Raw genomic sequence first — 12,464 nt, 5'->3', positions numbered from 1 at the left:
AGAGGCAGAGAGAGTCTTCCATCCACTGGTTCACTCCCCAGATGGCTGCAATGGCCAGAGCTGTGCCGATCCGAAGCCAGGAGCCAGGAGCTTCTTCCAGGTCTCCCATGTGGGTGCAGGGGCCCAAGGACCTGGGTCATCTTTCACTGATTTCCCAGGCCATGGCAGAGAGGTGGATCAGAAGTGGAGCAGCTGAGACTCAAACTGGCACCCATATGAGATGCCGGCAGGCATTACAAGTGGCTGCTTTATCCGCTATACCACAGCACAGGCCCCAACTGTATGGTCTTTTTTTTTTTTTTCAAGATTTATTTATTTTACTTGAAAATCAGAGTTACATAGAAAGAGGAGAAGCAGAGAGAGAGAGAGAGAGAGAGAGAGAGTCTTCCATCTGCTGGTTCATTCCCCAATTGGCCGCAATGGCTGGAGCTGTGCCGATCCAAGCCAGGAGCCAGGAGCCAGGAGCTTCTTCCCAGTCTCCCACGTGGGTGCAGTGGCCCACGGACTTGGGCCATCTTCTACTGCTTTCCCAGGCGATAGCAGAGAGCTGGATTGGAAGTGGAGCAGCTGGGTCTTGAACCGGCGCCCATACGGGATGCTGGTGCTTCAGGCCAGGGCATTAACCCGCTGTGCCACAGCGCCAGCCCTGACTGTATGTTTTTTTTTTTTCTTTGACAGGCAGAGTGGACAGTGAGAAAGGTCTTCCTTTGCCGTTGGTTCACCCTCCAATGGCCGCCGCGGCCGGCGTGCTGCGGGCGGCGCACCGCACTGATCCGATGGCAGGAGCCAGGAGCCAGGTGCTTTTCCTGGTCTCCCATGGGGTGCAGGGCCCAAGCACCTGGGCCATCCTCTACTGCACTCCCGGGCCACAGCAGAGAGCTGGCCTGGAAGAGGGGCAACTGGGACAGAATCCAGTGCCCCAACCGGGGGACTAGAACCCGGTGTGCCGGCGCCGCTAGGCGGAGGATTAGCCTAGTGAGCCGCGGCGCCAGCCCGACTGTATGGTCTTTAATCAGACATGTACATCAGAAACCTCCTGGGAAGATTTTTTCCAAAACACACACATTTGACCTTCTTCACAGATTGAGAACCACTAAGAATCTCTGAGGCAACAAGTCTAACGTGCCAAGGTTCATTTATCCTAAAAGTAGACTAAATGTATAGCTAATGGGATAGCCACAGAACCCATGAGGCAGTGGAGTGAGAAAGAAAGGAACCCTTTTTGGTGGCCAAGGTAATGGTAGTGGTGTGTCGCTCCCCCTCTTCGTGGAGGAACGACACAGGACCCTGCGCTGTTCTTTTGTCTGCTCGGCCCTCCCCGGGTTTGCTCCTGGTTCTTCCCGGGTTGGCTACCGTCCCTTCCACCTCCATGGAAGGGCGGTTCCCCCTAGCCACTTTCCCCACTTCCGCGGGGGAGTGGCACACCGCCGGCCGGCTCTCTCGGGGGCTGCACAGGTGTTCCTTCAGATAGATGTTCCTGGTGCATGTTGTCTCTCTCCTCCTTTATAGTCCTCTTCCACCAATCCCAACTCTGCTACCCACACGCCAAGTACGCTGCTCTCCTCCAATCAGGAGCACCTCCTGCAGCTTGTCAAGTTGGTGAAAGGCAGCTGTGTAGAAGCTGTTTCCTCCTCTCCCAGCGCCATATTGTGGGAGAGCAGATGCATAGAATAAGTCTTAATTCCAGTAACTTAGTCTAGTCCGAGTTGCTCCCCACAGTGGTGGAGGAGGAATGTCAGAGAAATTGAACCCAGAAAGCCAGTGCTGTGGTGCAATGGGTAAAGTCGTCGCCTTCAAGTGCCAGCATCCCATGTGGGCACCAGTTCAAATTCCGGCTGCTCCACTTCCCATCCAGCTCTCTGCTATGGCCTGGGAAAGCAGCAGAAGATGGCCCAAGTCCTTGGGCCCCTGCACCTGCATGGGAGACCCAGAAGAAGCTCCTGGCTACTGGTTCCAGATTGGCGTAGCTCTGGCCATTGCGGACATTTGGGGCATGAACAGTGGATGGTTAGAAGACCTCTCTTTCTCTCTGCCTCTGCTTCTCTGTAACTCTGCCTTTCAAATAAAATAAATAAATGAATTTTAAAAACAAATAACAACAACAACAACAAAACACTATTCTGGAAAAGCATTTTTTAAAAAAAGAAACTGAAGCCAAGTGTGATTGAGATCACTGAGTTAAGTCTGTATCTGAGAGAGGCCGGCGCTGCAGCTCACTAGGCTAATCCTCCGCCTTGTGGCGCCGGCACACCGGGTTCTAGTCCCGGTCGGGGTGCCAGATTCTGTCCCAGTTGCCCCTCTTCCAGGCCAGCTCTCTGCTGTGGCCCGGGAGTGCAGTGGAGGATGGCCCAAGTGCTTGGGCCCTGCACCCCATGGGAGACCAGGATAAGTACCTGGCTCCTGCCATCGGATCAGCACGGTGCGCTGGCCGCGGCGGCCATTGGAGGGTGAACCAACGGCAAAGGAAGACCTTTCTCTCTGTCTCTCTCTCTCACTGTCCACTCTGCCTGTCAAAAAAAAAAAAAAAAAAAAAAAAAAAAAAAAAAAAAGTCTGTATCTGAGAGAAAGACTAGCCAGATGCTAACAAAAGCAAGAAGCTATGTTCATCCAAGAAGCATGTGAGAAGTGACTGTGTTAGACACTCATCACAAAGACCTGTCGTTAAAGCACACCATGCTAAGCTCTACCCCAGAAGTCTGTGCAAATGCTGCAACCATACAGAGGGTGGAGCTGAGAAGAGCTTGTGGGAGGAAGCCGGGCCATGAGGAAAGGAGACAGGGCATAAGACCAATTCATAAACGGCATAAACTAAGCTTAGAGGCACAGAAGAACAAAGTACAGTATGGCACCAGTGAAAGTCTGGCACAAGAGGAAGACGAGTCTGTGTGACAGGAATATTTTTTTGCAGGGGCAAGGGTGCCATCTGTGAGAGAACAGACAAAAGTGGGCTGGAGCCAAAACATGACTATTCATTTTCTCTCCATTTTTTTTACCTTGAAGAATTTTAAACCTTTTTTATAAAAGATGCTAGAATATGGGGCTGGCGTTGTGGCTGTTCCATTTCTGATCCAGCTCCCTGCTAATGTGCCTGGGAAAGCAGCAGATGATGGCCCAAGTGTTCAGGCTCCTGCCACTCACAGAGGAGACCTGGATGAAGCTCCTGGCTCCTGGTCATTGCAGCCATTTGGAGAGTGAATCTGCAGATGGAAGATTTCTCTCTCTGTCTCTCCTTCTCTGTTATTCTGCCTTTCAAATAAATCTTTAAAAAAAAAAAAAAAAGACGCTAGAGGGGCTGGCGCTGTGGCACAGTGGGTTAACGCCCTGGCCTGAAGCACCAGCGTCCCCTATGGGTGCCAATTCAAGACCCAGCTGCTCCACTTCCAATTCAGGTCTCTGCTATGGCCTGGGAAAGCAGCGGAAGATGGCCCAAGTCCGTGGGCCCCTGCACCCGTGTGGGAGACCCGGAAGAAGCTCCTGTCTCCTGGCTTCGATTCGGCGCAGCTCCGGTCATTGAGGCCAACTGGGAAGTGAACCAACAGATGGAAGACCTCTGCTTCTCCTCTCTCTGTGTAACTCTGACTTTCAAATAAATAAATCTTTAAAAAAAAGATGCTAGGATAATACAATAAAACTACTATAGTCTTTACAGTTACAATTGTTAATCTTTTGCCTTATTTGGTCTATCTCTAGATCTCTTTTTTTCTTTGGCTAAACCACTTGAAGAGCTTACAGATTTAAAATATTTTATCCCTAAATACTTCAGTGTTTTTTTCTTCAAAGAAAAAGCACATTCTGCTATACATCTACAAAGTCTTCTATATGCATTAAGAAGTTTGAATTTTGTCCTACATGTAATGACAGCCCTCAGAGGTCTCTAATATAGCAGGGACAAGATCAGATGTGGGATTTAGGAAAAAAATCTCCAGCAATTATACGGTAAGAGGACTCCCTAGAATGTCAAGGAATTAGTTCAGAAGCCATTTACAATAAAGAGAGAGATGACAATCAACATGTAACAACAGAACAGGGAGAGGAGGGGCTGAAGCTGTGGCATAGTAGGTTGAGCCTCTGCCTGAGGCGGTGTCATCCTATATGGGTTCTTCTCTTCTGATCCAGCTCTCACCGCTATTACTATTTAGGGAGTCAACCAGCAGATGGAAGACCTCTCTGCGTCTCGCTCCCTCTTTTTGTAACTCTGCCTCTCAAATAAGTAAATATTAAAAAAAAAAAAGATGGACAAGAAAAATCTATAAGTATTCCAGAGAGAGACAGCCCTTCTCTCTATAACTCTGACTTTCAAATAAATAAATAAATCTTATGGGAAAAAAAAATGGAAACAAAAGGATATAAAGTTTACTTATCATTTACTCATTGTGTCAAGAAGCATTTACTATATGCCTATTATATATGGAGCTCCATTTTAGGTACCCTAGGAACACAAAAAACAATCAGAGCTCAGGAAACGCACAATCTATAAATTAAGGTAAAAATGGCCATGAAAAATAAATGATCAGACACATAGTTGGGCGTTTCATGTTTCATTCACTTTTAAACAGCAAGGTTTATAACTTCTCTTTCTGGGACACCCTCGAAATGGAGTAAGTACAGCGTGCCACTCAGGACAGGTAACCACAGCCATCAGACTGGCACCCTGATTGCACACATACAGGCATGTGTGCACCCACCCTGTGTACTTTTGCTACCTCTTAAGGCCTGGGGGTAGGAAAGTTGTGTAAAGAAAAGAATCCATCTAGCAGAGGTACATCTGAGTTGGACTCTGCTTAACTTCATAAGCCAATCCCAAAATGGAATTACTCTGCCTTCTGAGAATTTAGCCTTCCCTCCCCAAATAACTGAGCATTCACTCCAACAGCCAAAGCCATTTAAAAAACTTTCAAAAGAACAACTGATGAGAACAAAAAAACTATTCTTATTTTCATGGCCTGGAGCCCAAGAGATTGTTAGTTATTTAAACTCACACCATTCATATCTAATGCCACAAAGACTGCACCTTTAGAGTGGTCCTTGTCTTTAAAAACAATACCTTTGGCAGTGAGCTTAAATTTTGACCTAGAGATGCAAAGTACAGCAAAATTTTTACCTCATAGTAAAACAGAAGTTTGTTTGAAGAATTTTGTCAGGGAGGAGGGAGGAGATGGAAGGGAGTTTCAGAGGTCTGGAAGGAAATTTTCAGAAAAACTAAAGCGTTTGTTAAAATTTAAAGCCTCTATTAGTTTAGAAACATAAAATACCTTCTGTATAAATTGAGGTTTTTTTGTGTGTGTGTGTGTGTGTGTGTGTTTTTTGTTTTTTTTTTTTTTTTTTTTTGACAGGCAGAGTGGACAGTGAGAGAGAGAGAGACAGAGGGAAAGGTCTTCCTTTACTGTTGGTAAACCCTCCAATGGCCACTGCGGTCGGCGCACCGCGCTGATCCAAAGCCAGGAGCCAGGTGCTTCTCCTTGTCTCCCATGTGGGTGCAGGGCCCAAGTACTTGGGCCATCCTCCACTGCACTCCCGGGCCACAGCAGAGAGCTGGACAGGAAGAAGGGCCACCGGGACGGAATCTGGTGCCCCGACTGGGACTAGAACTCGGGGTGCCGGTGCCACAGGTGGAGGATTAGCATATTGAGCAGTGGCGCCAGCCAATTGAGGTTTTTAAAATTAAATAATTTAAGGAAACAATATAAAGAAACAAAAATAAACAGTAGACAAAATGATTTCTCAATTCTTTTACTTCTAATATTTAAGACTAACACAGCAAATAAACTCAGAATTAAAGAGGATGTCTCCCTGCCCCCCTTTTCTCAGTACTTATTATGGACCTCCAGAACTCTCTTCTTAGGCACCCACTCAGATAAGAGACAAGAACAGGCACTTTGCATGGGCTCCTGCCCCCAAGGAATTCATCTGGAAGATGGTCAACACAGGTGAACAACAAAAATACAAAATAGTAACAGTAAGAATCCAAAGGAGGCTACATATAAATTATTATGGGGGGCCAGTGCTGTGGCTTAGCAGGTAAAGCCACCGCCTCCAATGCCAGCATCCCATATGGGCACCAGTTCAAGTCCCAACTTCTCTACTTCCCATCCAGCTCTCTGCAATGGCCTGGGAAAGCAGTAGAAGATGACCCAAGTCCTTGGGCCCCTGCACCCATGTGGGAGACCCGGAAGAAGCTCCTGTCTCCTTGCTTCGAATTGGTGCAGCTCCAGCCATTGTGGCCATCTGGGGAGTGAACTAGCAGATGGAAGACCTTTCTCTCTCTCTCTCTGCCTCTCCTCTCTCTGTGCAACTCTTTCAAACAAATAAATAAATCTTAAAAGAAAAAAAAAAAAAACCAGAGAGGGAAGGCTCTGTTTATACCACACTATCACAAAAAAATTTATTATGGTACTTCTTGCTAGAGGAAACTGGGATTGGCTTCCAGTCTGGAGTGAGAGAATGTCAAGGAATTGTGGCTGGGGTGTTAGGGCAATCTAGATATATGCACCACATCAGAAGACATGCGAGAGGAATAGCAAGGCATTCAGCCAGGCTGGAGAGAAAGGTATGTGAAGCAAGGATGAAATGTTATGTTCACTGAATACTAAGTGCCAGGCACATGTGTTAGAAGGCTTCCGAAGAACCAGGGGGAGGGGCTAGTGCTGTGGCATAGCAGGCTAAACCTTCGCCTGCAGAGCCAGCATCCCATGTGGACGACGGTTCAAGGTCCTCGCTGCTCCTCTTCAGATCCAGCTCCCTGCTTACGGCCTGGGAAAGCAGTGGAAGATGGCCCAAGTGCTTAGGCCCTGCACCCACGTGGGAGACCTGGAAGAAGCTCCTGGCTCCTGGCTTTGGATTGGCCCAGCTCCGGCCATTTGGGGAGTAAACCAGCAAATGGAAGACCCTTCTCTCTGTCTCTCCCTCTCTCTATCTGTAACTCTACTTCTCCAATAAATAAATAAATCTTTAAAAAAAAAAAAAAGAAGAAGAAGAAGAAGAAGAACCAGGGGAATGAGTCTGGAGAGGTAGTTGGAGTGTGATCACAAAGGACATTGCAAAGCAAAATGTGGACTCAGAAAGGCAAAGCAGAATTTCACAAAAGAATCCAGTTGGGCCCACAGTTCCCCCTCCTCTTCCTAGGTCTTCTGTACCATCCCATCATGCAGCTCAGCTTCAAATTAACCAGGAGACAAAGAGTGGCAGAAGGTTCACTCTTATTCTGGAATGCTGATAACAAGAAATCTTTGGAGGTCTTTCACAGCAACTGGCATACTGGGGACCATTGATAAGTATAATATAACTCTACTTTCTTAACTATAGCCCATCCCCACCCCTCCCCACCTCTGCCTCCATGGCCTGGAAAGCTTAAACCTGCTCATTTCAAGCCACAAGGTGGGGATGTCTGGCAGGGTAGAACTGAAAGGAAGTTGTTTAGCCAGCCTAAGGTTACCATTAACACTTTGAGCCACTGCCTTGAGCTAATTTTTATATTTGTTTTTTAAGTTTGGTTGAAATGTCACAAATGGAAAAATTAAGTAAAGTGCGCCGGTTAGCCACAAGACTGGACACACCTGGCTGCAAACCCGGCAAAAGAACTTACTTCATTAGTAGGAGAGGCAGAGAGTGAAATTTACATCTGAAATCTGCCTGCACAGGAGAAAGTGCTGAGGCCAAAGGCGCTGTCTGTTTTTACAGCTGTGTCAAGTCTTAGTTCTTTACTCTTACCAACACTCAGGAGTGCGGCAAAGGCCCAAGGAAAAATGGTCTCCAATCTCTTCAGCTGCAACTCTGTTCACAAAGGTTTTTAAGAACCAGTTAATGAAATAAAACAAGACCAGATGAGGTGATATAATGAACTTTATTTCCACAGCTAATTTATATGTTTAAATCCCAAATAATGTTTTTTTAAGTCAGAACACTCTAAATTATTGATGTGATTTCTGTAACCTCAAATTTAATAATTGTTTTTTGTACCAGCCTCACAATGATATATGAGTCTGCTCCATTTTTCACAATAGTTGGGCTCCTAAAAAGCTGGTATGAAACAAATTTTTGTAAAACGAAAATTTTTACAGCAAAGAAGACTGGAATTCTAATCTCAAAGGAGTTCTTGATTCAAATTTCTAACTCATCATTAATCACAAGTGGCTTTCTTGGTTCTTGATCTTCCCCATACCAATCCACTCAGATAATGACTTCTAGGAATTCTTTGGCCAGAGAAAAATCACCACTACATGGATTGGTTTTATAAATTCTATTTTTTATATGCATTTTCTTACAGAGGTTCACTTGGGATGCCAAATACCACAGAGATAGATTTGCAAATTACCACCTTTAAATCAAAGGTTTTCAAAGCTGAAAAAAACTTGGAAAGCATGTAGTTAATTCCCTTCAATGCCACCACCTTTTCTTAAATGAAGAAACTGAAGCTCAGAAGAGGAGACACTTGCCAGCTGGGGTGAGGACCTGGCCAGACTGGCTTCACACTGCTTATACCTCCCCCAGCCACATGTTCCATTTCTTCAAATGGGACACACAAGGACTGAGTGTCCCTCTACACATACACACATTCTCTTCCATACACATTCATTCACAACTTAGAAGTGCTTTACATAAAATTTTTAAACTTATTTCCACCTTATTTGAAAGGCAGTGAGATAGACAAGGTGATCTTCTACTAGCTGGTTCACTCCACAAATGCCTACAACTGCCCAGACTGGGCCAGTCTGAAACCAGGAGCTCAAACTCTATCTGGATCTCTATCATAAGGGTGGCAGGGACCCAAGTACTTAGGCATCATCTGCTGCTTCGCAGGGTACACATTTAGCAAGAAGCTGGATTGCAAGTAGAATAGCTTGGGCCCAAACCAGGTTCTCTGATATGGAGTGTCTTAACCACTGAACCAATACAGTACAGTTTTTTCCCCTATTTATTTATTTATCTGAAAGGCAGAGTCACATAGAGACAAGGAGAGACATGGAGAGAGATCTTCCAACTCCCGGTTTACTCTCCAAATGGCCACAATGGCCTGGGCTGGGTCAGGCCAAAGCCAGGAGCCTACAACTGTATCCAGGTTTCCCTCATGGGTGGTAGGGACCCAAGTACTTGGTCCATCTTCTGCTGCTTTCCCAGGCGTATTAGCAGAGAGCAGGATCAGAAGCTAAGCAGATGGGACTTGAGTTAGCACTCCAATATAGGATGCTAGCAGTGCAGGTGGCAGCTTAACCCACTGTGCCATAATGCATTTTTTTTTGGCCAACATATGTTTATATAGGCAATTGCCTATATATGTTTACATATATATATATATTTAAGCCATGAGAGTGGGAAGAGATCAAGGAAATTGTAACAAAAAAGGAATAATAATCTCCCAATTCTTCCAGATCTCTATTATTTTCTAATCATCTTTTATTTATAGACTTTGAAATGAAAACAGAGCTTGAGTATTCCTCCTTATGAAGGCAAGTAAGAGCCTGTACCGTGGCATCACCTGTAACTTGGTATTCAAATTGTGGCTGCCTGTTCCCCATCCTGCACCACTAGCAACACCGACAGTTCCCAAGAAACCGTTTGAAAATGTAGATGCCCTGGCCCCACCCCTACTCAGTCAGAATCCATATTTTTAACAAGATAGTCACATAAACTGTGGGCACAAAAACATTTGAGAAACACTAAGTTAAAAGACTTCCGTAAAAGCAGCACCATATCTTGAACAATCCAGATTTTAAAAAAGCAAAAACAAAAAACATGAGATAACAGACTAGCTCATGCAGGACTGTACTGATAGATATCTGGACCAACACTAATAAATCAGTTATGATTTGTCTGGTGAATAAACTGGATTTAAAACAAAATTCCACAGGCTGAAGTTCAATCTGTTCATCCATTCAACATTTACTTGCTCAATATTTATTACATAAGGAAAAAATAAGCAAGACTGCTTCCTGCCTTTATAAGGCTTACAGTTAAGTAGCAGGGACATTACAAAGTAACAGTAGGAGGCTCAAAGTATTGATGATTGTGACTGGGACACAGATGGAGGTCCAGAAGGAAATTCACTGGAAAGAGGAGGATGTGGATTAAAAGACTCCTGTGGTCCAGAAGTCAGCAGGTTATGACTTATTAGGCCATTAGGTATGGGACAGCTGTGGCCCACATGGCGCTAGTGGCTGAGCTTCCAGTAGAGTTTAGTCAACAGTGATAAGAAAAACAAGTTCACCAACAGAAGAGCTACTGCATCACTGCCTGGCAGTCAGCCAAGGCTTTGGCTGCCCAGGGCTATTACTGGTCACCATTCAGTGGGACACTTTGAGACTACTAACACCACACTGTGTCTACTACGTGCTGACACATGGTTGGGTAGTAAGTACTTGAGGGCACATGGGATGCTCAGCTGGCTTAAAGACCACCAATCTCACTCTGGGCAGCTAGACATCAGGAAGGCATGATAGTGAGAAAAACAAAAAAGGAAATAAAGGACAATTACAAAGAGAGTTAAATACTAATTTTAAAATAGATGATGATGGGCCGGCGCCGTGGCTCACTAGGCTAATCCTCCGCCTTGCAGCGCCGGCACACCGGGTTCTAGTCCCAGTCGGGGCGCCGGATTCTGTCCCGGTTGCCCCTCTTCCAGGCCAGCTCTCTGCTGTGGCCAGGGAGTGCAGTGGAGGATGGTCCAAGTGCTTGGGCCCTGCACCCCATGGGAGACCAGGATAAGTACCTGGCTCCTGCCTTCGGATCAGCGTGGTGCGCCGGCCGCAGCGCGCCAGCCATGGCGGCCATTGGAGGGTGAACCAACGGCAAAGGAAGACCTTTCTCTCTGTCTCTCTCTCTCACTGTTCACTCTGCCTGTCAAAAATTAAAAAATATGATGGGGCCAGTGCTGTGGCACAGTGGGTTAACGCCCTGGCCTGAAGTGCCAGCATCCCATATGGGTGCCGGTTCAAGACCCGGCTGCTCCACTTCCTGTCCAGCTCTCTGCTATGGCCCAGGGAAGCAGTAGAAGATGGCCCAAGTCCTTGGGCCCCTGCTCCCATGTGGGAGCCTGGGAAGAAGCTCCTGGCTCCTGGCTTCAGATCAGCACAGTTCTGGCCGTTGTGACCATGGGGGGAGTGAACCATCAGATGGAAGACTTCTCTCTCCCTCTCTCTCTCTGCCTCTCCTCTCTCTGTGTAACTCTTTCAAATAAACAAATAAACCTTTAAAAAAAATGGATGATGATGGGGCTGGCATTGTGGCACAGCAGGTTAAGCTGCTGCCTCCTGTGACACCAGCAACCCATATGGGTGCCAGTTCATGTCCCAGCTGCTCCACTTTCAATTCAGCTCCCTGCTAATACACCTGGAAAAGCAGCAGAAGATGGCCCAAGCGCTTGGGTCCCTTCGCCCACATGGGAGACCCAGATGAAACTCCTGATTCTTAGCTTTGGCGTGGTCCTGCCCTAGCCATTGAGGCCAGTTGGGGAGTATGTAATCATCTTCTTAGAAGGACTGGAAATACCAATGGCCTGCTGTCTCAGACAAAGAAATGAAAATACTAAGAGGAAAACCCATGTCCGCTGTGCGTCCTCTGCATGCATATCCTTCAAGGACAGGAAAATGTGAAAAAATTCTCAATGCAGATTCTAAGCAGACAACTATCAACTTCATGATAAAATCTCAAAGACTTCGATTTTATATAGAGCAAGCAAGCAAGCACACAATATCACTAGACAACAATATGGAAGTATGTGAAAATAACTACAATAAAGTAAAACATGATTGAGCATGTCCAAGATCTCTAAGACACTGCTGAATAAAAAAAAAAGCTGTATATGAGTACATAAAAATGATATCACAGATAATAAAATACACATATACACAGACACACATACAAAACCAGTACTACATATTTTCTAAAGATAACATAGGAAAAAGTCATAAAAGATGCACACCAAACTGGAAACAGTGCTTACTTATTAAGGAAGGAGGTAAATAGCCAGGATTTAGCCTCAGAACATTTTAAATGTAAAAAAGAAATGTTTTAAATAAAAACATATCTAAAATATATGAGAGTATTTTAAAAAGCTCAAGAAACATGGACTTTTGTTTTTTTAAAGATTTATTTATTTATCTGAAAAGCAGAGTTACAGAGAGAGAGAGAGAGAGAGAGAGAGAGAGCGAGAGCGAGGTCTTCCACCCGCTGGTTAACTCCCCAGATGGCTGCAATGGCCAGAGCTGCACTGATCCAAAGCTAAGAGCCAGGAGCTTCCTCCAGGTCTCCCAAGTGGGTGCAGGGGCCCAAGGACTTGGGACATCTTCCAATGCTTTTCTAGGGCATAACAGAAAGCTGGATAGGAAGAGGAGCAACCAGGACTTGAACTGGCATTCATATGGGATGCCAGCACTGCAAGCAGTGGTTTTACCCGCTATGCCACAGCACCAACCCTGGAAAATGGACTTTCAAAATAATGTGCATGGGCACCAGTCCAAGTCCCAGCTGCT

General features: G+C 45.7%; 1 protein-coding gene across 11 annotated transcripts in view; it reads right to left on the bottom strand.

Moving 5' to 3' along the window:
• The window catches only part of UQCC1 (ubiquinol-cytochrome c reductase complex assembly factor 1), a 135,577-nt gene that overhangs the window by 42,436 nt on the left and 80,677 nt on the right, over nucleotides 1–12,464 (bottom strand). Inside the window, exon 8 of one of the 11 annotated variants that reach the window (XM_089308057.1) lies at nucleotides 6,458–7,770. The exons of 9 other annotated variants lie outside the window; for them this stretch is intronic. In XM_089308057.1, the coding sequence (XP_089164183.1) occupies nucleotides 7,759–7,770 (12 nt within the window). In that variant the 3' untranslated portion in view covers nucleotides 6,458–7,758. Of the gene's footprint in view, nucleotides 1–6,457; nucleotides 7,771–12,464 lie in introns of those variants that run through there. One more of the 11 variants, XM_089308058.1, reaches the window with a different exon arrangement.

The sequence above is a fragment of the Oryctolagus cuniculus genome, chromosome 11, assembly GCF_051225735.1.
Source record: "Oryctolagus cuniculus isolate XC-2025 breed Fujian yellow rabbit chromosome 11, ASM5122573v1, whole genome shotgun sequence".
Classification (NCBI taxonomy): Eukaryota; Metazoa; Chordata; class Mammalia; order Lagomorpha; family Leporidae; genus Oryctolagus; species Oryctolagus cuniculus.
This window is presented reverse-complemented; position numbering and strand designations above follow the sequence as displayed.